The sequence below is a fragment of the Tetrahymena thermophila genome, assembly GCF_000189635.1.
Source record: "Tetrahymena thermophila SB210 genomic scaffold scf_8254545, whole genome shotgun sequence".
NCBI lineage: Eukaryota > Ciliophora > Oligohymenophorea > Hymenostomatida > Tetrahymenidae > Tetrahymena > Tetrahymena thermophila.
Window position 1 is genome coordinate 531390 of NW_002476317.1, and position 24786 is coordinate 556175.

At 23.1% G+C, this 24786-nt stretch overlaps 9 protein-coding genes across 9 annotated transcripts; 4 read left to right on the forward strand and 5 right to left on the reverse strand. All coding sequences in view use genetic code 6, as the record gives it.

Moving 5' to 3' along the window:
• Positions 1 to 1963: 1963 nt before the first annotated feature.
• TTHERM_00149820 (hypothetical protein) lies at positions 1964 to 4440 on the forward strand (the record flags this gene model as incomplete). The annotated part of the gene is made up of 5 exons (XM_001021617.1): positions 1964 to 2345; positions 2406 to 2592; positions 2679 to 2718; positions 2780 to 2965; positions 3025 to 4440. The coding sequence occupies 5 exons, from the start codon at positions 1964 to 1966 to the stop codon at positions 4438 to 4440; spliced, it is 2211 nt and encodes a 736-aa protein (XP_001021617.1).
• Positions 4441 to 5560: 1120 nt separating this feature from the next.
• TTHERM_000149838 (transmembrane protein, putative) lies at positions 5561 to 6362 on the reverse strand (the record flags this gene model as incomplete). Its single annotated transcript, XM_012798972.1, has 2 exons — positions 5561 to 5672; positions 5767 to 6362. The coding sequence occupies 2 exons, from the start codon at positions 6360 to 6362 to the stop codon at positions 5561 to 5563; spliced, it is 708 nt and encodes a 235-aa protein (XP_012654426.1).
• A 797-nt stretch (positions 6363 to 7159) lies between these two features.
• On the forward strand, positions 7160 to 7654 carry TTHERM_00149839 (hypothetical protein; the record flags this gene model as incomplete). The annotated part of the gene is made up of 1 exon (XM_001470894.2): positions 7160 to 7654. One exon carries the CDS (start codon positions 7160 to 7162, stop codon positions 7652 to 7654), a length of 495 nt encoding a protein of 164 aa, XP_001470944.1.
• A 52-nt stretch (positions 7655 to 7706) lies between these two features.
• On the forward strand, positions 7707 to 9818 carry TTHERM_00149840 (transmembrane protein, putative; the record flags this gene model as incomplete). Its single annotated transcript, XM_001021619.4, has 1 exon — positions 7707 to 9818. The coding sequence occupies one exon, from the start codon at positions 7707 to 7709 to the stop codon at positions 9816 to 9818; it is 2112 nt and encodes a 703-aa protein (XP_001021619.4).
• Positions 9819 to 10435: 617 nt separating this feature from the next.
• Positions 10436 to 13646, reverse strand: TTHERM_00149850 (anaphase-promoting complex subunit 4; the record flags this gene model as incomplete). The annotated part of the gene is made up of 12 exons (XM_001021620.3): positions 10436 to 10485; positions 10545 to 10931; positions 10992 to 11097; positions 11154 to 11556; positions 11609 to 11843; positions 11922 to 12076; positions 12135 to 12244; positions 12305 to 12456; positions 12522 to 12666; positions 12722 to 13266; positions 13370 to 13454; positions 13521 to 13646. The coding sequence occupies 12 exons, from the start codon at positions 13644 to 13646 to the stop codon at positions 10436 to 10438; spliced, it is 2499 nt and encodes an 832-aa protein (XP_001021620.3).
• Positions 13647 to 14089: 443 nt separating this feature from the next.
• On the reverse strand, positions 14090 to 14768 carry TTHERM_00149859 (thioredoxin; the record flags this gene model as incomplete). Its single annotated transcript, XM_001470895.2, has 5 exons — positions 14090 to 14176; positions 14242 to 14276; positions 14348 to 14390; positions 14473 to 14582; positions 14675 to 14768. 5 exons carry the CDS (start codon positions 14766 to 14768, stop codon positions 14090 to 14092), a joined length of 369 nt encoding a protein of 122 aa, XP_001470945.1.
• An 884-nt stretch (positions 14769 to 15652) lies between these two features.
• On the reverse strand, positions 15653 to 18604 carry TTHERM_00149860 (protein phosphatase 2C containing protein; the record flags this gene model as incomplete). Its single annotated transcript, XM_001021621.3, has 12 exons — positions 15653 to 15715; positions 15774 to 15866; positions 15918 to 16003; positions 16062 to 16187; positions 16310 to 16684; positions 16743 to 16896; positions 16950 to 17148; positions 17215 to 17331; positions 17597 to 17720; positions 17791 to 18041; positions 18098 to 18149; positions 18274 to 18604. The coding sequence occupies 12 exons, from the start codon at positions 18602 to 18604 to the stop codon at positions 15653 to 15655; spliced, it is 1971 nt and encodes a 656-aa protein (XP_001021621.2).
• A 1136-nt stretch (positions 18605 to 19740) lies between these two features.
• Positions 19741 to 21582, forward strand: TTHERM_00149870 (hypothetical protein; the record flags this gene model as incomplete). The annotated part of the gene is made up of 6 exons (XM_001021622.2): positions 19741 to 20032; positions 20100 to 20188; positions 20253 to 20491; positions 20556 to 21182; positions 21241 to 21341; positions 21410 to 21582. The coding sequence occupies 6 exons, from the start codon at positions 19741 to 19743 to the stop codon at positions 21580 to 21582; spliced, it is 1521 nt and encodes a 506-aa protein (XP_001021622.2).
• A 41-nt stretch (positions 21583 to 21623) lies between these two features.
• On the reverse strand, positions 21624 to 24694 carry TTHERM_00149880 (Serine/Threonine kinase domain protein). The gene is made up of 6 exons (XM_001021623.4): positions 24244 to 24694; positions 24074 to 24181; positions 22940 to 23764; positions 22427 to 22874; positions 22267 to 22370; positions 21624 to 22195 (listed from the first exon to the last, which is right to left on the reverse strand). The coding sequence occupies exons 1-6, from the start codon at positions 24561 to 24563 to the stop codon at positions 21961 to 21963; spliced, it is 2040 nt and encodes a 679-aa protein (XP_001021623.2). The 5' UTR covers positions 24564 to 24694; the 3' UTR covers positions 21624 to 21960.
• Positions 24695 to 24786: the final 92 nt, after the last annotated feature.

The following is a 24786-nucleotide window of genomic DNA, read 5'->3' on the forward strand; positions in this document are numbered from 1 at the left end:
TTTTTTTTTATAAACTGTATAAATATCTACATAAGCAAAAAATAAAAAACCTGAATATATTATTATTTATTAAATAGGAAATATTATTTATTATCTTCTGTAAATATCTTATTTTAAAAAAACAAGTATTTTCGAACATTAAATATTAATGGTTATATAACAAATAATTTATTTTTCTAAAAATAAAATCAAACTTAAGAATTGTTTATTTTGAAAAGTCTTATTACATATCTTATGTATATTCAATAAGTTGAAATCAAAATTAAAATATAAATTTAATATAACAAAGTTAGATATATTTATTTATATATTGTTAGATCTAATTTGTGGTAACTAAAAAAATTTATTGCAAAATATGAGGTTATTATTTAATGCTATATGAAAATAAAGGTCTAGGAGACAAAAATTTTAGTTTTAAAATTATGTATGGTATATAATTTATTACTAAAATATATTATTTTATAAAAATATCTCATTTTTTAAGTTATTGATTTTTAAGTTTTAGATTTACTATTTTAAAAAAACTGTAGAGTATTTAATTTAATAAAATAAATCACGTTTTGTTTAAACATACTTAAACATTAAACCCTCATTTTTCTATAAAAAATAAAGATAAAAAATTGTATAGATGATTAAATGATTTTTAAAGCTCAAAATCTTATTAACTAAATATATATCCTTTATGTCCGAAAAAAAATCGATTTATGAATTAAAATAAGCACAGATATATTGTTTTTTATTTAAAATTGTATTTTTAAATTTCATTTAATTGTTATCACTTAATCTTTACATTTTTTATAGTAGAATTTTTAACATAATTAATGCAATTTATTAAATATATTAAAATTAAAGGTGTTTTTACAATATATAATTAATGAATGAAAGAATCATTTAATTCAAAGTACAATTGATTCTAAGTATGTTTCTATATGATTAGATGAAATTAAAATTATGGTATAAAATAAATTATAAACAATCAAATTTTTTAATGTGTATTTAATTTTTATGATTTTAAATTATTGACATAAATTGTTGTAGAATTTATTATATTTGTTATTAAATAAATTTTAATTAATTAAATTTATATTTTTCTAATTATTAGAAAGATAATTGATATTTTTCTTCTTTCATTTAGATCTAACTTTTATTGTTCACAAATTAATTAAGAAAATCTAGCTGTTTGAAAATTTTCATAATTAATTAAATTTAAGAAAAAAAAAGATATTTGGTTAAAGAAAATAATGAATGTGGATGGAAAAGTTTTTTAAAAAAAATAAATAAAATGAGATAAAATAAACATTGTAGATTAGAAAGATGTTTTAGAAATACTTTTGATAGTATAGTATAATCATCATACATCTCATTAAAATGCCTTTCAGCAAAAAGTTTTTTGGCGCAGCTTTATAAATTTCCATATTACTTCATTCTTTTCTATGAGACTAATAGCATTATGATAAAAGAAAAATTCAAATAGGTTAAATCTGAACGAACAATCTAACTAAAAGACTAAATTTTATTTTTAACTTGTAGATTAAATTCAAAATTAAAACATAATTATTAGAAAAATGCTTATTGCTAATAGGAACTATGCGTTATAAAATTTAACTCTCTTAAAATCATTATATGTTAATTAATATTATCACTATTACTCTATTAACATACTTATCATCAATAACAATTTCTTTTTCCAAACAGATTACAAAAATCTTAATAAAAACATACTTAACAATAAATAAAAATAAAAATAAGATTATAAATAAAATAACTATTAAAATATTGAATTACTTTTAAACGATAATCTAATATTAAATTATAACATCTAATGTATGTTCTATACAATTAATATTTACAATAAAAGAAATTTTATAAATAATTAATTAGTTATACTAATTTAAAAAAAAGTAAAAAAATAATAATATTAAACACAATAGTCTGCTGTTGAATACAAATTATTCTACTAGAAATGCCTCCTAAGAAGAAAGTAGATCCAGAAACTTTATAGCAACAATTTGAGTAATGGAAAGAGAGTACAGAGTACAAAAAATGGGAAGAAATGAGTGAAGCGCTCAAAAAATATCCCCCTATTACTGAGACTACGTTAGATATAAATGGTCCTTGGTAGGAATATTATGATGAACTGATTAAGTTTTTTTAAGTTATGAAGGCAAAAACAGGAAAAATAAAAGAGATTAAGCATGAACATATAAGATCGTTTTTCTTCGCCCATGAAGATAAGGAAAACGAAAAGATCATAATTGATGGAATTTAATGCGGTGTTACCAAAGAGCATGCTGATAGAGCTTGGACGTTACGTCATAAATTCTGTGATATTTTAAAGGCATTCTGTAATAATTATTTAAAGTGAATTTTGACAAAAACATTAAATTTGATTCTTTTAAATTTAGGCGACATTGAGGATTTAGATTTTGAGAATTTTTAGACAAACAAAAAGAATTTACAAAAGACGATTAACGAATTCTTTAAGTATTACAACCCACATGTAAAATCAGGTCATAAAGAAATTTATGATAACAAGATTGCTAAAGTGCTTGAGCCTTTAAATAACTTAATAGAAATAAATACAGTTTTAGTGTAATTTTTATTTATTAACTGATTGCTATTTGAATAGCTGCTATTTATTTTATGATAATTGATTTATTTATATTTATAATATAAAGAAACTTCAATAAGAAATATAAAACAGATTATGAAAGAGAGGTAAATAAATAAGCACTACATTTTATTTCAAATAAAAAATTATTTTATATTTTTCAATTAGATAAATTCATTTAGAGTCAAAGCTTTAACTGAAAAATACTGTTAAGCATATTCAGAGGTTTAGAGAGTTCTTGAAGAAGATAGTAAGGATTATAAGCTTTTTGCAACATGTGATTTAAGAAAAACCTTTTATAAGCTAAGTTATAAAAATTGGGAGAATAATCCTTGTGAAAAGCTCTACCTTCAAGTAAATTATTTTTTTTAATTTAAATAAAATCATTTTAAATATATCATATAAATTGATAGCCATTAAGAGAAAATCTCAAGGCCATGCAAAAACAGCTCATGGATTTGTTCGCTTATGGTATCAACTTCTGGAAAATTCCTCTTTGCCAAAATGAAGAACTAGTTAGAGAAATTGAAAATTTGGTTAAATCGGAATTGATTGCAGATAGATTGTTAGGTACTCCCTTGAGAAGAGAGCTATTTAACTTTGTCTATAAAGTTGTATTAATAATTAAAGAAGCCAATCCTTACCTGGAAAACAATTTACTTAAAAAAGATGAAAACACAGTAAATAGCTCAATACCTAAATTAGTAGTTTTTAAATTGATTTAACACATGAAAAACTGGAAACTCAAGAAGCAAGAAAATGAAAGATAGATAGAGGAAAGAAATTAGCGCCTTCAAATTTTAAACAAAATGAAAGAAGAACAAAAGAGTAATTCACTTGCCAGTAAATTAGGCAAAACCGTATCAGTTAATAACCTTGCCTCAGCTGATAATACCAAAGCTATTGCAATAAATATTTTGCCAAATATTAACAACAATAATAATAATTTAACACAAGAAGCAAAGGATGCATCTTTTTTTAACTCATCTAATAACTAAGTTACTTCACCAAACGCGAATAATATTTCTGTGAATTTATCATTTTTGGCTAGAGACAGATAAGATACCAAAGAATCAGACAAAGAAAAAATTTTAGAAGAACTGACTCCTAGAAAAGGTGATATTTCAATGCTTAATGCCAGTATTACAACAAGCGCTACTTATAACAATGCAATCTACCATACTTCTACCAAAACTAAAATGTTAAAGTCAGTGTCTCAACTACTACCTGTAAAAACTTCTATCAGATCTCCAACAAATAAATAAGAGGTTTTTAATTTTGCAGATCAATTAGAAGATAAGATAGAGGACCCAGCAATAGAAAGTGATCTGATAAAATACGGACGTTATTTTTACCTTGAAGGTTATGTATCCTAAGAGATTTTTGATTTATTTGAGGTTTGTGTAGATTAAATCTCTCGTATTAATCCTGCAGTTTAGTAAGATATCGAGGATTATATTATTTTGTAAGGATTTACTCCAAAGGTTAAAGACCGTCATGATCAATAAAGAGTGGAGGCTCGTTTAAAATTAGAGAAGCTTCAAGAATAGGAATTTTCAGATTAAAAAATTAATTCTACTAGACCTCCTGATTTATGGAATTTTCCTTAGGCAATAGAGACTCATAAATTCCGTTCTATAGTTAAGCCTAAAGATTGTTATGTAGATGGGAGATTTGAGGAATTTGATTAAAAGCTTGACTTGATTACTCAAAATTTGATAACTTTCAAACCTACAAGTTGGAGATAAATTGTATCTAGAGTTATTGATGTTTTTGCCAATAACTATTAAAAAGAAATAACATCTATAGATCCTTCAGAGATTTTATGAATGAAGCATAAATGAGTATCTAAAATCAATTAAATCCAAATATAACAAAAAATTATGAAGATAATTAAATATATATATATATAACTTAGTAAGTTATTAATTTTTCTTATTTATTGATTTGTTTATTGATAAGTTTAAATTTTTAACGATTCAAATAAGTAAATAAATAAATAGTTTAATAAGAAAATAAATATATAGTAGAAATATTAAATTTGATTTTTTTAATAATAAATCTTATTTGTAATAAATGATTAAGATAAAAAAAGAATAGAAATTGTAAAAAATCAGTATACAGAATAACATATCTGATCTGAATTGGAATCAATAATTGATTGAATTTCATTAAAATCCACTTTTAATCTCTTTGCTTCTATATCAAAAATTGTTATATAGTTTAAATAAAATTAAAGGAAAAATTTTTATTTATTTGTTTATTTATTTATTAATTTAATAGAGAAAGATAATTTAGTTATAAAATTCTTGAATTAATTAATATTCAATATAATTCAGTAGACATATCATAAAACAGATATATTACTTTCTAATAAAAACTATTAAAAAAGCAAAAAGGAAGTTCAAATTAAGCCCAAGTTAACTTATTAAATAAATGTAAGATATTTATAAAGTTTGGAATATATATAAGGTTGAAATGATCAGTATATTAACAGATTGAGCTTAATTTTTTAGTATTTTTAGGAAATTTACAATGTATGTTGAATATATCAAAGCAACATTATAGCTTTAAAGAAACAATTTGAAAGCTAGCTAAAATGAGTTCAAATATTTTTAATAAAATTTCTAAAATTTATGGAAGAAATATAATTTTACATTTATTCAAAATAATAGGTAAGTATTTTAAAAGCTAAGTTATGTAGAGTGTGAAAAAGGAGGTTTTCACACAGGCGAATTAGTCAATTATGCTTGCACTGAAAAAAAATGTAGGATAAACAAGAATTCAATAGGGTGTTCAGTTTGTATGGAATAAGAGCATTTGAATTGTCGCAAGTCGCCATTAAAATTTTTATATAAATAATTAAATGATTTAATTGAGTCTTAGAAGAAATCTTCAAATATTAATGGATCTTTAGGTATGGCTAATGGATTCAATGCAGAGCTAGCATCAGAATTAAGTAGCAGTTATGGCGAAAGCAGCTACTAAAGAATGCAATAGGAGCTTTTAAATTTAATAATTTCCAGTCGTTAACAAATCCTTGAGGATGTTTTGCAAAGTACTAATAAATTAATTGAAAAAACACGTAATATTTAAAATATTTGTGTCAGTATCTTTGATAACATTGAAGATCAAACAAGGTAAAAAATTAATACATAAAATCAAATGGAATCTTTGCTTTAGAAGATAATCTACTCAACAAAAACAATTGGCAATCTGCAATAAGTAGTTGAATAGTTATTTGATATTATCCCAGAGGATTGCATTAATTCTATCTCTTAAGGAGCTTATGTTCCAGCTTCTTCTGGCTCTTCAAATTCATCCTAGCAACCAGCACAAACATCATAAGGACCTGTAATAGGCGTGTCTTCTATAATAGCATAATAGTCAGTGTCTGTAGGATCAAATAGTAGCAACATAAGCACAAGTAAATAAGATAACAGTAATTCTATTGATTACTCAAGTAATGATTTATAGAATCTTTTAGATAACTTATCAAATCTTTTTAAATAAATATCTTCAATGATATCTTCAAAGAATGATGTTATTATTTAATCGTTGAATTAGTAGGAGAAATTCCTAAGCTAAATTTAAGATGATTAAGCCCTTATATAGAATTTAAGCGGAAAAAAGAAATTAGAACTCTCTTTTTCCCCTGTTGATAAGCATGGCTCAATTAGTATTATTGCTCCTAATAAAGTTAAAAGTAATACAGGATCATCTAGTAATTATAAGTTTGCTTTAACAACATAAGGTCTTCCGATGACAACAACTACAAAATTTGCTTTTAAGATGAAAAATATAAATTCTCAAAACTGGATTGCTATTGGAGTTGCTCTAAAAAATGTAAAATTTTTAATTTATATTCTTCTTAGTTTAAAAGAAATATACATATTTATGATAAATAGGTAATCAAAGGAAAGAATTATTCTTTTGGTCTAAGTTTAGGTCATGGTGCTTACATGATTAGTTCGAATTCAGGATCTTGGAGTCATACAGAATAAGCAAATAACAATGTGGTTAAATCATTTGATTTTGGTGGTAATAGCATAGTTGAATGCAAGTTTGATCCAGTTGAAGGATTTATACATTTTGCTTTAAAGGATAATCCTCTTAAAATATATAAGTTAGCCATATAAAAAAATCTGAAAGATGATGACACTTATCATCCATGTGTACTTTTCTATTATCCTAATGATGAAGTTGAATTAATATATCCCTATCAATGATTGATTGGTTTGAATAAAATATGCTATTGCAGAAAAAAATAATTTTTTGTATATAAAAATAATTTAAAAAAAATATATTTTTTATATTAGTAAATTTTTTTTAAATAAATAATATAAAAAATTAATATTAGAATAATTTTTTCAGATTTATTTTTATAATTGTTATTTTTTATTGAATAAGCTTTTTAGTTACTTAAAATTAGTCAAATTTTTTAAACAAATATTTTAGCTAAGCTATTTCCGATGATACTTCTTCAATAAAAAAAATAATTAATTGTGAAATTAAAAAATTATAAAATAAGTTTTTAGAAAAAATAAAATGGCTAATTAGAAAGCAAAAGTCATTATAAATCCAAATATTAATAACAGCTAAGCGAAAGGCTAAAGACATTACTTCGAATCATTGGATAATTTTGGTAAGTTGATAAAAGAATAAGATGTTAGTGATCTAGATTCGGAATATGATATTAAAGACTCGGTCCATTAACAGTTTAACTAAGATATTTTATATACTGAATTAGACCGTGATGATTAAGATTTTATGTCTCTTTGGAATTAATTCATGTTAAAGTATAACGAAAAGTCAAATGTTAAGAGATCTACTAGCATTAATAGCCTAAACATTCATAGCTTAAATGGAGAATTTTTAAAGCCTTCAAAATTTATATTTATTCTTGATGAGTTTATCAATGAAAATTTTGACGTACTTAAAAATACTTTGAGAAATTAATTTCTGAACCATATTTGCACATTAATCCAGTATTGCATAGTTACCCCAAATTAATTTTTGTAAATAGCTTTAAGATTGAAGTGAACTTATTTTAATTATAGTACCCTAAAACAAGTGAATTTATTCACTTTTTATAATGTTATTGAAAATAAGATATAATTAAATAATATCAAAAATTAGTAGAAATAATTAATTTAATATTGTTATTACTGTACTTATAAATTTATTATTATGTATTTAATCATTATTATTATTCATAGTGTTTTTTAAATTTCTAACCAATCAATTTAATTAACTCATCTTTACTTAAAGTAATAATTTTTTGACAAAAAATTTAAATTTTAAAAATTCAAAAATGGAAAATATTGAGTAAAAAAAGCTGAAATTAGATTGCTAAATTCACTAAAATTAAAACAAAAAATTTATTAGAGTAGACTAAGATGCCTCAGATACTCTTTATTGCTCTTATTGTCTACATGGTTCTAAAAATTGTTAATTCATGAGTATTAAAAAACTCATAGAGATTGAAAATAATAAGAATTAATTTTTAACAAATTGGCCTCCACTTTAGTAAGACGAATAGGATATAATATTAAATAAAATCAATCATATTTTTGAAGATGATTCTCAGGAAATAGATAAGGAAGAAGGAGAAATAAAAAAATAGTTTGAATAAGTTAAAATGAAAATAAATAATATTATCCATCAACTAGAAGAATTTATGTAATCAAAAATAGAAGATTTTGGTAGAGAGAAAATAGAGCTGAAGTAAAAATACATAGAAATGACTTAATTTTAAAATATTCTATCAATTATAAAAAATGATTAGCTCAGTATTAGTTAAAAAGATGAAGCTGTTTTATAGATAGTTAAAATATGCCATTAAAAGTCTGAGATCAATACTTAATTTCTTAGCACTAGATTAAAACAATTAGAAGAAAATAATAATAAGAATAGATTCTTAAGCTAAGTAGAAAGCTTTCATTTGCAAATCGAAGAAATTACAAAAAACTTCTAAAAAATGGTTAACTAAAACAATTAATTAATTGCATAAGAGGATCACAATTAAAATATTGATATTGATACTGATTAGAAAGTTAAACTTTTACAACATTTTATATCCAATAAATCAAACAATTTAAACCATCAATTTTTGCAAAACATAAACAAAAAGTTGTAAAATTTAAAAATTTTTTTTGAAGACCTTGATTTTAATGATATTTACTAAAATGGAAATGTTCTCCATTTTAGCTTTTTAGACTTGGATGATCAGAAAAAGGAATAAATGTAATAAATTTTTAATTTTATTTAAAATGATGAAGCTCAAAGAAATCAAAATGACAAAGTTGAAAAATTAATTTCTTTGATTGGAAATAAATCAAATTTTTGCACTGACACATTTTTGTAATAACTAAAAATGAATTTAAACAAATTTAGCTTTGTATTTTCAGAACTTGATATTGAAAAAGTTCATGATTAAAATCTCCATCCTATTGATTTTAATATTTTAAACTTATAATAAATGGTTGATTTATAGAAACTTGTTGATAAAATATCAGAAATTACATAAAAAAACAGTTTTGATTCTCTCTAATAAAATCAGCAAGTTATTGTATAAAATATTTAAAAATTTGCTTAATTTTAAGATAATATTTCTCAACTTTTCTTAAGCTACCCAATTCTTTAACTAACCAATTACACCACCTGCTAAATTGGCTTTAATTTAGTTAAATCAGAATATGATAGGTCACCTTTTTTAAAGATAGAAAATTAGAGGGCTCTTATACAATACGAAGAAGGAAATCACCATTAGGCTTATACTGATTTTGTTTTGTAAAAAGAGAAAAACTATATATTTAGAATTTTATATAAAGCAAAAAATAGCTTTATAGGTTTTGGTTTAACCTAAGAAGTATATAAAGATCAGAATTTATTCAATTAAAATCTGTCTTTTAGAAGCAAAGGAGGTAATTATGGCTTACATAAATCGGTTAAGGGTATAAACCTAACTGATATTAGCATTGGTGATAGATTTAACTTTTTTGAAGTAAGAATAAACTTATCAAAAAAATACTACCAAATCACGGATTATCCTAACTATCAAAATTTGAACACAGTAGCAGACTCTTTTAAAATTTAAGAAAACGAATCTTATAGATTTGTTGTTAACATTCATGGTTAGCCTAAAATAGGTGATTTTATAGAAATTGTAGAGATTCTTGATGTAGAAGAATTCCCAAACTGGTGATTAATTTTATTTTTTTATACATTTAAAACATTTTTAATGTATTTTTTTCTGAATTAAATTAAATTAGTATTATTTTTATTAAAGACTAACAAATAAATTTATGGGTTTTTTTATTTTTTTTATCATTTTTATTAATTAAAGAAATTAAATAATATTTATTTGAATTGAATATTTTATAAAATTTTATTTGTTATTTAATTACTTCTAAAAAGAATATTTTTTGTAAAAGTTTAATTTATTGACATCTAAACTAAGCTCGATTTTAAAAATTTATATACTCAAGTTTTAATACATAAACTCGACAAAAAAATTTTACTTTTTAGAAAATAAAATAAAAATTTTTGTTTTAAAAGTTATAATTTTTATTTAGTAATTTTTGTAAAATTTTTATTTTTTAATATCAAATTTTTTGAATGTTAATATTTTAAAATCAATTTAGATAAATGAATCTGTCTCAAAAATATAGTTTTTAAGGAGTATTTCTTAAAAATAATTTTCTTAATTATAGAAATATTAGATAAAATAAATATTTGAAAGATTGAGAATATTAATATTTTTAAGAAATAATTTATAGACAATATAAAGATTGATTATAAAGTTATTTATACTTTTTAATTTCAATCAAAAATAATTACTTTGTTTGTTTCTTGTACTACAGAATTTAATCCTATTTATATTAGTTAATTATTAAAATATAATAAAAAATAATAATAAAATTTTTATAACCTCTAAAACTAGACTGTAAATTGTCACAGTTTGAAGTCTACAAACGCATAGTTTTTATAATTTTCATTTCATTTAAATAAATTTCTGTAGGCTAAATTTGCTCTATAAGTGACAATTAAATATTTTAAACTAAATTTCCCATAAATTCTTTAGAGGGTTTCATATCATCATCCTTTATTAGATGAATTTCAGATAAACCAGTATCTTCTTAAGTGCTTTAATTCATTTATTCTTCCATTTGTTTAGATAATAAAACAAGCAATCTGTTAGACTAGTCAAAGCACATATCTTTTAGATCATAATTTTGAGGTACTTTGATAAAAACAACTTAAATTATTGTTTGTTTTCTTACTTTCTTTACTCTGAATAACTAAATCAAATTTTAATCTATTTATTTTTTTATAATTGTTTAAAATGAGTAAAACTAATAAATATATAAGTAGATACTTCTTATTTTTCCAGGCTATACTACTTTGTATTCTTATGTTACAACTTCTTAGAAACTGTGTAGTTGTTTAAATCTTGTTAAACTTGATAAAGGACAGAGTCTGATCTGGTAAATATAAAACAGAAACAAATTATTATTTCAATTGACGAAAATTAATTTACTATTTCAAGTGGCTTTTTAGTGTAATTTCCAATTTCATTTTGCATCTTTAAGAATATATTATTCCATTATTTTTCCAAATTTTTTGCAGCAATTATCAAGTTTGATTTTGGGATCTTTTAAAGTATGCTAGAGGAATGAGTTTCTTTAGGCATAGCTTCTCTAGTTTCAACCATTACATTAAAAGGTTAAATCATGTTACTAACATTGCTAATTTAATTGTTTATGCTATTTAAAACAAAATCTAAAATTTAGCTTTATAAAAGGCCTGAGTTTTCAAATTATTTTGTATTTGATGATTAAGATGAAGATGATGAACCAATAACAGATGAAATAGCAATATCAAATTTATTCTACATTTATGAATTATTTTAAGCTACACCAGATGTAAATTACGTACTTGACCTATTTAATGGAATTAATGAAAAATATAAAATATTTTCTTTGAAAATATTACTTTGGATTTCTAGAACCAGGTTTAGGTATTTTCAAAGATCCTTTGATTTCATCCTCATCTTTAATAGGTAAATCTACTTTATTTTCAGTAAATATTCTGAGATCTTTCAGCCTGAATCTCTCCTCATTAGAAAGAAAATGATGGAGTCTTTAAACATCCACTTAAAATTCCTTCAGTGCAAATTTATGATTCTAAATTTCTTAATCGTTATCACTTTCAAATGTTTTAATTACACCTAAAAGATTTGTTTTAAAAATTTTTTTCACATTTAATTTTTAAATATTTATTTTTAAAATTAGAAAAAAATTAATACATCTATTTAACCAAACTATTAGATTCCTTATACTAAGTTTTATTTCTGTTGCGGTGACAAGGACTTCATCACACAAATTAAATATTTACTTAACTACTAATGACAAGTTTCTTAACTCATTCAAATCAAGGCCTAGTGTTTAATATTTGTTTCCTCTAATTAAAAAAAATATGTTTGATTCAAAATTTTTACTACATTTTCAATATTAATTACTATCCAGCATAAGACTCTAATTATGATATTACAACCATCATTCTTTGAACAGTACTTTGCATACTTTCAGTAATTAGCTCTTAAATACTTTATATCTTCTTATTCAAAGTCTAAATTTTTATAAATAGTGCTTTAAACAACAGTAATTATTTATCTAAATTATTTATTACTTAATCCATTTTTTCTAAAATATTTGTATCAAAGACTTCCTTTTTCAGAAATTGGTCTATTGCTGGTGTATATTCGCCTGAAATAAGGAATCTTAAAAACTCTTCACTAACTGTTGGTAATTTTTCAATCACTCCTGACTCATTTGAAGAGCCTTAATTTTAAATAACAAGTTTGAACTAAGATTTAACAAATATATTTAAATAGTAAGAGCATTACAATTATTTTTAATGAGGTCTTCCATAATATACATTTTTGCATCATATGATCTAGAAACTTCAAGAATTAATTTGTTTAGAGACATAAATGAGTTGTTGAGAAAGTTTATCATATTATCTAAGTAGGACATAAGATAAGCTATATTCTAATAAAAAATAAACATTTTATAGTAAAAGTTTGACTTTCAAAAAGAAATTTACAGCAATATCTTCTTTATAGTAATGAATTATATTAGTATCAATATTTGCAAAGCATAAATAGTCTTTAGAAGGGTTTGAAGATGATTTTGCAGAAATAAAAATATGAAAAGACGATAAATCGTCAAGAAATAGAGTTGATAATGATCGAGGCTCAGACAAGTTCGAGTTAGATACAAGTTGTTAGAGATCAAATTTACAAACTGTAAAAAGACCATTAAAACTTATGTTAAGATTAGAAGCAATATCCGAAGTGACTAAGAATCTAATATCATTTTTATTGTTAAATTCACTCAAAAAATTTAATTTCATCACATTCTTTTTTTCGCTTGCTTCATGAGGAATGATAGGGATTATAAAACTATCTATCTGAGATCCCTTGTTAAACATATTAAGATTCTCTATTTTACATTACACTTACAAATCAACCCAATCAAGTGTGCTTATTTGGCACTTGTGCATTTTATCTATTGAAAATAAACGCTTCCCATTTTCTGTTTTAACAATATTCATTGAACCATCATCGCATGCATATATTAACAAGTAAGCTAATTTTAATACAATAAATTTCTTAAACGCTCAAATTATCATCAAAACAAAACTGGATTATAGGAATTTAAGTTGACTATGCCAGTTGAATAATAAATTTACAATCAGGACTAAAGCAAGTGCTTACAATTTAATTTATTTCTTCTATATGAAATACTTTCTATGATTTATAGCTTATTCTATGGAGCTGTTATAAAGAATTTGATGATGATTTATATATTTAATAATAATTATTTAAATGATAAAAATTTACTTCTAGTATATTTTCTGATGTTACTACTGCTAATAAATCCATCCTATTACTCCAATAGAGTTATTTAATATCTTATGGAAAAGGTTTTTCATGCCCAACTGTAAACTATTCAATTTCTTCTTCCATTTAATAAACTTTTGTTTACTCTCTAATTTCTGTATGTATAATATTGGTATTTATTAGTTAAAATTTAATTTTTTTGACAGATATTTGAATTTTTGTTTTTTAAATCTGAATTAATCGATTAGGTACACATACATAAATAATTAGATAGATAGATAAAACAACTATTTAATTATTTTAACAAAATAAATTAACTCAAATGTTATTTAAAATAAACTTTTGTAGTTTAAAAAATCATTTTTGAGTGATTTGATTATTTATAAATCTTTTATCAATAATAAATACAAATAAATAAATAAATAAATTTATTTTATAAATGCATAAAATGAAAATATAATTTAGAAAACGAAAAAATGAATGCAGTTTGCTTCATAAATACATAATAAAAAAACATATTTATCATACATGATAAACTAAATATTTAAAAAATATTTTTTAAATCTATTTCAATATGATAATGGAATATATTTGTTAACTTTTTCTATGAAAACAGGGATATTTGTTCCTAAAACTTCATCAATAATTTTTCCTTCCTAATAGTTATTTATTGTAAATAGTTACAAAATTTAATCTAAAACAAAAATATATAGTAACTTACGGATATAAATAAGAATTTAGGCTAGCAAGTTGCGTCTATTTTTATATTCAAATAAAATTATATTAAAAATATATTTCATGAGTAAATTGGCTAAAGAATAAATTACGAAATTTGTCATTTTTATAAGTAACTAATTTATCTTGGTCGAGCTTTTGTAAAAAAAAAATATTAGTATATTTATTAATTATGAAAGTTATTTGAGATAAAGAAAATATGTTTAGAATATTTTACTAATAAGATATCAATTCTTTTTTCGAAATCATCAATGCTTATCATTAACTAATTATAGGTAGGATACATAGCAGTGCATGGACCGGACCATCCAGGGTAAACATCAACGACTATTTTTATATTTTTTTTATCAAATTAAATTCAAAAAAGGTCTATCTAACTATATTCATCAATATTTTTAACATCTCATCAAATTAATTACCAATAAGTTTTTTATTGTTTTCATTATAAAAAGTCATGAAGTGATCTTCACTAGTAACAGTTGTTGTGATTTCCTTCTTTTGCTTTTTAGACATTTTAAATCAACCCTTTATACTTTAATTCTTAATTAGATATTTTTTTTTCAAACTATAAATTTTTTAACTTTAATTATAATATTTCTTTATTAAAACTGCCTGCTCACTACTTAGAGATTGATTTTATTATTTGAAAATGTTTGGATTTAAATAAAAATTGATATTTTTTAATATTTTAATTTAAAATTCTATTCAAAATAATTAAGAATCAAAGCTCATACTTTATATCTTCATAAATTATTTTAAAAATAAAATATATTAAAAGATAAATGAAAATTAATTGATAATTTGATTCATTATTTTTATTTTTTATTCAATTTTGAAAGATTGACTGTTCGTTTCATAAAAATATATCAATTATGCAATTTTTATTATTTTTATTACTTAAAAATATTCATTGATGAATTTTATTTAAAAGCAAGCATATTGCATAATTACAATTCATTTATAAGTAAAGTCTTAAACAAACAAAGAAACAAATAAACAAATAAATAAAGAAGCAACTTATTATAAGGAATTACTATAAAATTATAAATAAAATTGTATTAATAACTTTAGGAAATATATAAAATAACTTTGAGAAGTATATATGATATCATAGGATTCAGAAGAACTGATTGATATCAATCATTAATAATATGATCTATTTAATAGAATGCACATCATTCACAATAATTAATTTTGTCGTTTGGAAAAACGTTTAATAAATTTAATTTTTATATAATTCTTTCAAATGCAAAGTGAAATATTTATTAGATATTCCTTGATGATAATTAATTTTGAGATAATTAATTTGATTGAAAAGAATAAAATTAGTAAATCACTATAGTAATCATTCGTCGTTATATTAATTATACTGTTAGTTATATTGCTATATTTTTGTATCAGAATTTTTTATGATTGAAGAAAACAACTATGCATGTGATATCATCTCTGACTAAACTTTCCTAATAATTAAAAAATACACAATTAGTCTTTAATATACATTAAATTTTAATATTTTACTCTCTTCCATGCATTAGTAGACTCTGTTATTAACCTCTCTGCAGCCTATTCTACTAAGCCTCTTTCATAGAATTGTCCAACAAACTTGATAACCTAATTCAAAACAAAAAGTTAGCTAATATAAATATAGATATGAAAGTATACCTCCTAGTCAGATAGATATTCCCAAACACCATCTGAGGCTACAATCATAAATTTATCTTCTTCTGTAATTTCCATTTCTTCAATTTCTTTTTTTTAGATTTTTGATTTATATTTTTTTAATACAAATTTAATTATTTTTTTTACCTGGCTCTGCAATAACACCTGCTTACACACCAACTTTATCACCCATACTTCTTGTCATTGCTAATCCAGGAAGATCCATATTTTATAACCAAACTCTTAAAGGCCCTAATGGTTATCCAGTGAAATCTATTAAGTTAAGAATATTTAAAAATTACATAACAATTATATTGAAGATTAAATCTCATTGAAAAAATGGTTTTATTTATTCAATGAAAAGGTTAAAGGGAAAGGTGGAACAAATATTTTACCTCTTTAACAATCAACTCTTCCTCCATTTTTTATGATTCTTAATCTTTCTCTTTCTAGACTTGGTTTATGATCTGTTGAAAGTGGATGGGCCTTATATCCTGCAGTATTTGCTTTTTGCTTTCCAATCACTGCTCTTGAATCTCCAACATTAGCACAATATAGCTTATTTTCATGAATAAATACTGATATCAAAGTTGACCCACTTAAATTACAGTCAAAATCTGCTGCAAATATCTCATGATTAGTCGTATAAAAACCTCTGCTGATGGCATTTTTAATGTTATCAGGAGAATAATCCTCAGGTTTTAAAAATTTGTGAACATTTTTAGGTAAGTTTTTCTTTATTAACTGAGAAACTAAATGACCATTCAAACCTATTTAAAGCATTAATACCATTTTATAATTTTAATTTTTAATAAAAATACTAATTACCATGTCCATCTCCAACAGCAAATTAATAAATGTTTATATCAGAAAGTAATTTTGGATTAACAATAGCAGAATCCTAATTTGTTTTTGTCACCTTATTAATAGTACATCCAGCTTTGGTTTTCATAGAGTATCTAAACATTTAATTTGATGTAACCTTTATTATTAAATATAAAATCATCAATCTTAAAATGCATTTATTTCAATTACATTTGCTTCTTCTTTAAATTAGCTAGGTTGACTATTAAAGTTATTAGTTCCTCCCAAATTCTATTTATCTGGGGTGTATCTGGATGGAGTTATGCCATATTTCTTAATTGGTGAGAGGGTATTTTAGTAAGGTTTCAAAATATTTTGATTATTCGTACTCATCAAATTGATAGAAGAATTATGATTTTGGTTGCTTGTTCTATAAAGCAAAAAAAATATTAATAATTAAGTTAGGTAATATTTATTTCTCAATTAAAAAGCATACGTTTGTGGGTTTGATGTATTATTTTCCATCATTTTATTTAAGAGTTAAGAATTATGGACATTAATATCATATGAAGTGAACTTTTTTCTCTTATCTACTGTATTCTCATCATGCGCCCTTTATTTTTAAATTAATCCAATTAGCTGAAAATAACAATATTAAATCTAAATATTATTCGTTCTTTATATCTAATTTAACCAGAAAGAAAACCAACTAAAATCAAATTTCTAAAAAAGCTATAATAACTTTTTTATTATTCTTTTTTTTCTCTTTTTCTTATTTTTGTACTTTTATGTACTGTGATTTGCTTAATTTTCGTTTCTGTTTTTTCAATTGCCCCAAAACCAAAAGATGAATACTTATTACAAAAATAACTAATTACATAGGGTGTTAATTCTAGTACTAATTATTGCCATTATTATTAATATTATTAGGTGTGTTGTCTAACTTCGGTAACTTTTAAATGGTACTAATATTTCCACCTTTGTTGTATGAGTCAATAGGAGCTTTTTCAATTATAAAAATTCAGAAATGAATTTCTATTTTATTTAACAAACAATTTATAATATTTTTTACCTTTGTTGTAGGGGTTATTTTAAATGTAAGGATTCCTTATTGAAAGGTTGTCATTTTCTTTACGATATGAATTGAATGTGTTTACCATTCCGTTCTTTTGATTAAAACTTGGATTTAATCCATTTGCTACGCTAGGTTTATTTCCTTCAGACATTGGTTTTTCTTCTACATAAGAATGTAAATTTGGAAACTGAAGCTGAGATAAAGGAGGGAATTTTTATGTCTTTTCATCAGTGTATCCTCCTTTTCTACTAATTTTTAACATTTTAAAGTTATTTTTTCCTAAATATTTTCAATTGATATTTACTTTTTGATATTCTCAATCTTATCTAACAAACTGATCTACTTTGGAGTTAATGCTATTTTATAAGTGTTTTTTAGTTAAAAAAATATTTTCAATAATTCTAAAATTTTTGATTTTTATATTCATCAATGTAAAAGTAAAGTAGATGAAACTTTAATAGCATATCCTTAAATAATTACCTTGGTTTTGATATTAATCTAATGAAGTTTTTGATTTATTTTTATACTTTTAATCTGCTTAAAAATCAAATTCTGCGTTGCCAATTTTATAGTTTCTACCTCCAAAATTCAAAAGTTGCTATTAATTTTGCATCAATTGCTGTTTTTACTATATGGTCTTATTATGGTAGTTAATAGGATATGGTTGCATAGGCGAATTCAAATTAACTAGAGGCTATTATCGGTTGTTTAATCCTAATGTATTGTTGTTAGCTAGTGCACTTTAAGTAAGTGGATGCTAGCTATATTATAAGCTCATTCCCGGAGAATAATTTACTTGCTTCCTATTCATTTATTTTGATATTATATAAGGTAATATTTTAATTTTTGATTATTTTTTCAGTGTTTATTAATTAAGTCCGACTAATAAAAATTTTTAATTGTTTGCGATTGTTATCTTTTTATTTCTATGATGATAGCTACTATGCTGAGTTGTTATTTCTTCAAATTAAAAATTAATTTTTACTTAAATACAATCTATATTATATATATTTTCTTTCTTGATTTCTAATTAATTATTTGAGTTAGAGATTTTAAGTAAATATTTTAACTAAGCTTGAATTGCTTAGCTTATAAATTGAATAATTTTCTTTTTATCTATATTAATTATTTTTTTTTTTTGAATATTATCTTTTGGTTAGTTGAGCAAAAATTAATATTTTTCATCAAGAATTAATAACCGTATAAAATCTATCCATATATAATTTTTTTATGCTTTAAAATTGGTTTCTTAATTCTAGTGGTAAATTATTCAGCTTTGGCAGATTTGACATCGAACTGGATAGATAGGTTTTAATAAAATTTCACAGTACATATATTTATCAAAACATATGAGAGTTTCAATCTACACCGTATAAGTTTAATAATATTAAATTTTAAATTATATTTAAGCAAAAATCTAATTTAAAATAAGTGTGGATTGTTGATACTTGTATTATCTAAATCAGTTTATATAATAAAATAGAGCATATTTTTTCTATTTATAAAACTCCTGCAGCCAGATAATTCTTTAAATTTAAATAAAATATATAATATTTTTACTCATTTAATACATTTTTGAAATATTTAAATATATCTAAAATCTTTTTTTATTTACACAAATTATAAAATAAAATTATAAAAATAATTTTTTTTGTTTTAAATTTAAATAAATGCTAAATATAATTGAAATGGTGATAAAAAATGTAAATAAATAAATATTTTGATAAAATAATTACTTGCTTTATTTGTTTGCTTATTAGTTTGCTTGATTGCTTGGTTTTTAAAAGATAAGCAGACAGACAAGTTGTGATTAATTGTGTTGAGATAAAAAATATATCTTAACTATTTGAAACAGATTTTAAATATTAATTATTTCTTATTTCAATTTGATTGTTAAATAGTAGAAGAAGATAAAATATTATTAGATATAGTTTTTATAAATATAAAATGTCTCAATTTAACAATTTATAGATATAGTTGTTAGAGTAGTAAAAAATTATTGATTATCTTAGAGTTAAATATAGAAATTCTACAGGACATGATCCAGATATTCCATAATCATTAAATAAATTCTTAAATGTTTCAGTTTAAAATGCTCCAATCATGGAAAATGAGGAGGAAGCTAAAAAGTATTCAATAGAATAATCAGATTCTCAATTAACATTTTTGCAAGCTCTCTTATAGTTAGGATTGCCATCTAAAATTCCTCCAGAATTAAATAAAAAGAAGGGCAGTGGAAGTATGAATTAATAATTTAAATTACCAGTAAGCAAAATAGAATTATTTGTTGGATATATAATAAATAGAAGGCAAATTAAATTTAACTACATCATTTGATCCATAAAACCCATAGCACATGCTTGAGTCTATAAATTTATCAAATTTTGCTTTTAGAGTAATTAATTATTCTTTTGTTTTGATAAAAAAAATGAATTCAATCAATTTTAACTTAAAAATAGTAATTCAGTAAAAGCGGTCTAAAGGAATTACTTGATTCAGTTTAAGATATGAGATGTTTATATAGCTTGACCTTATAAAATAATGGAATAAATGACACCTATACAGATGAATTGAGCATTCTATTTAATTTAACTCAAATAAAAAAAATTGATTTATCTAGAAATGAAATGGGTAGATCTGCTGGTATGGCTATTGCCAATTTACTTAAAACTTCAAGTTAGCATCTGGAATGGCTAGAGTAATATAAAATCACAAATATTTTCAAATGGCATTTTATTTATTGTTATATTATTAATCTACAGTATCTCTAGAAATAGATTTGGAAGAGATGATGTGACTATAAGTCATTTAGTAGCTGGTTTGAGAAAATAATAAAACTTATTTCATATTTGTATGGATGCCAACACTCCTGATGTAACAAATAAGACTTTCGCTTAATCTGAATAAATAACAAGGCTAATTCATACAAATCATAATTTAATAAGTTTTGGATTAATTGATTCCAGAATAACTAAGACAGCTATACAAAATATTTAAACAGCCCTTGAAAATGACAAATTACATATAATAAACTTGAACTTTTAGTACAGCTATTTAACATTAGAATAAATCTACTCTATAAGAAAAGGAATTCAAAAGAATAAAACTCTTGTTAAATTAGATTTAAGTCACAATGCTCTCGATAGCATTTCAGGTATAGCTTTAGCAAAGGCTTTAAGAGATAATATTACTATAGCTCATGTTAATCTCTCACATAATCATATGAAAAATTAATTTGCTTTTGAGTTAGCTGAAACATTAAAAGTGAATTAAGTGTTATTTGAAGTAGATATATCATACAATCCAATAGGTCCAGAAGGTGCTGAAGCTTTAGTTAAAGTTTTGCATGAAGACAATGAATCACTAGAAAGTCTCGGAGATATTTAAGGGTATTTAATTTAGATGTACTAAAGAAATAATTATTTCATTTTTTTAATATTATAATAGAATTAATACAGAAATGGGAGCAGTAAATATTTAACTTTTAAGAAGAGCTTTAAAAACAAATTAAGTTAGTAAAGATGTTAGAAGCAAGCTTTTAGCTTCAAGTAAAAATATTAAATAAATATACAAACTTATTTTTAAAAATTTTTGAATTTTTGAATATGAATTGCAGGAAGAAATAGAAAAGGAGACAACCCAACTGATATCAATATTAACTAAACAGAATTTGAAGGAGAGAAAAAAGATATAGAATCAGAATTTGAAGACTATAAAATTTGCTAGCCAATACTTTTTACTAATGACCCCTATCAGGATCCTAGCATATTTTAAATGTGGAACGTCTGATTTTAGAAATTTTAAATTTAAATAAACAAATACAAAAAAATTGAAGGAAATAAAGTTTTTGCATAAAGTGGAAAAATAATAAATGATAAATAAATTCTAAATACAGAGTAATACATTGAAAGATAAATTTAAATTATTGAGTTAAGGATACATAATTTATGGTAGATAACCGGGTGTATAGAGTGAAAAATTTGGGTTTTGAATTTTTTTAAATCTAATAAATTAATTTGTTATTTATTTATTTATTTATTATATTTTTAGGGTATATTATAACTTAATTATTAATTAATCTTTGTTTTAGAAGAATAATTCAAGTTGTTTTTTGTTTTTTTTGTTTATTATTATTTTTTTTGCTTTATAAATAATTTTAACTTTCATTCAAAAGAAAGTCCAATTGTAAAAGTAAGGTGCTTGACAAGGATTGCTTCCTATTGATTAAGCTAATTCTGTTTATACTGTGGTATTTGATTGCTGAATTTCCATATCCTCGAATTCAAAATCATCATAATTTTATTAAATTTACCTCTATCTATCTGCATTCTGCTTTATATTTTTTAAAATGTTTTGCAAGAAATTATCTTTCATCCAAGAATATTATGGCACCTTCAATTTTCTTTCAAATTTCAGAAAAAATAGTTAAATTATTTTATTATGGTAATTAGTTAATTAAATAAAATAATTTACTTTTGATAAACATCTTCCCAGTTTATATTTTTAAACCATGGATGATTTTTTACTTCATCAGAACTTTATGTGCCTAGCCTTTTAGAGGGATCTTTGCACATTAACTTTATTTATTAAAAATATAACTTTCACCTTTTTTTGTATGAAATTATTAATTTACCTTTTAAATAAAATCCCAACCTTCTTATGAAAGTCCTGAAGGTTTGTTTAATCTCTTATTCTGAACGCTATTAAATACTTATTTGGCATCATTTCCTTAAAATGGGTTCTCTCCATATAATAGCTCATAAGTTAAAATGCCAACACCATACCAATCTACTGCATGATTGTGTCCTTTTTGTTTTATCATTTCAGGAGATAAATATGAAGGAGTACCACAAAAAGACTTTGTTTTTTTTCTTCTATTCATTCCTGTTTTAACCAACCCAAAATCTACAAGTTTAATATGTCCATCTATATCAATAAGTACATTTTCAGGTTTTAAGTCTCTATATATGATTCCCTTATTATGAAGAAACTCTATTGCTAAGACTAGTTCTGCGATGTACATTCTAGCAATATCTTCTTCCAGGCTATCGCCTCTGAATAAAAGTTTGCTTAGATCTTCTCTTTTTATAAGAAAATTAGTTTTGGTAAAGTTAAAATTATTAATCCAAAATCTAATAAAACTTACCCTTATATATATTCTAGCACTAAATACAGGAAATTGATATCCTAAAAAGCAAAATGAAGCTAGCAAACAAATGGATGACCCTTAATTTTTTCAAGAGTTTACCTTTCTTGTATAATATATTTTTCAGCTGATCTTCTGATAATCATATCTTTCCTCATTATTTTTATTGCATAAAATTATTTATTTTTCATATATTATACTAAGTTAACTTCACCAAAACCTCCTGTACCTAATTATCTTATTAACAGAAAGTCGTCTTTTGATATTATGTCTTGATCTGACATAAAGCTACTTTTCAAAAGACATTACTTCAGTTTTTTGTGCTATTAGCAATTTTAAAGAAGTTTCATGACTTGATCACTTCTTCCAGGTCTAACTACTGAACCAGCTATTGAATATTTAGAGTAATACCTTGTTTCTTAGCTATTAATACTATTTGATATTAGTGAACTATTGTAAGAATCGAAAATATTAAAAGTATTAATCCCATATAAAAGATCCTCAGCACACAATCCCTAATCGTTCTTTACAGAAGCATCTATTTTATGATCAAGAAGAATTTTAACTATTTAATCATGATTGTTAGCAGATGCATAATGAAGAGCAGTACTCTTGGAGTGGTCTTACTGATTAATATCGCATAGATTATTTTCCAATATATACTATACACATTCTAAAGATCCCCTAATGCTCGCCAGATGCAAAACTGTTCTTCCAAAAGAAGTGACAGCCTAAAAATTGCAACCAATTTAGTTTAGTCTTTCTAAAATTTGTCTATTTCCATGAATGCATGCATAGTGAGCAGCATTGTAATTGTCTCTGGACCTGTGTAATTAAATTAAATATTATTTTAAGATTGAATTTACAGAGGGATTTTAATTTCAGACCCATCCTCTTTTTACTTCCATTATAAATGTGAATGAAAATTGATTAAATTTTAAGATATTTATCATTGATTAAATGAATGAAGTTTAATAAATAAAAATATGGGCTCAAACCTTTAATCTTCAAAACAATTTTATTTCTCTGTGTTATCAAAATTTATTAAGTAAATATTGAATATTAATCAATCGCAGCAAAAAGATATAGGTGAAATAGTTCCAAATTTAAGAAAAAAATAAATTTATAAACCACGTCGCATTTATGTTGATCATTTTCTTCTCAAGTAATTAGTCCAGTTTTTGCAAATCACCGCTTTCACAATAATCCCAAAATAATTCAGTGTTTTACATTACTTGTTTCCTAAATTTTTTACAAAAAAAAATAAATCTCCTAACATGCTTATTTCATTTGATCAATATTACCAGTATGTCTTCCATAAATCTTTCATTTAATTGCATGAGTTTAATTTCAAAAATAATTCTTTTAATTCTTCACCATCTTTTATCATGTTATATTTTTTATCATAAGTCATATCATAGATTAAAAATTTATTCTAATTCAATTAATCTTCACTAATTTCTTATTATTAGTCACAAAATTCAAGAAATTAAATAGAATGCCTTGAAAATTCAGCCAAATCTCTTTCAAATATGTCACTTTATTTGTATTCTTCTATGTTACTTTTTCTTCCAACCCCAACAAATGGGTCTGTCTACTGAACTTAATCTTATTGTTCTTCCATTTATTCTCTCAACTTATTAGAGATCTAATTATATTTAATAATTTGATAATTAAATGCTTAATTGCACTTACTACGAATAAAGTCAAAAAAAGAGTCAATTATACAAATTAAATTAATTTATATTAAATATCCTTATTGGCTCAAAATCAATATTTTACCAGTTATTATTACATCTGATAAACTTACTTTTAGTATTTTAATTAGCAAATAAATACCTAAATAA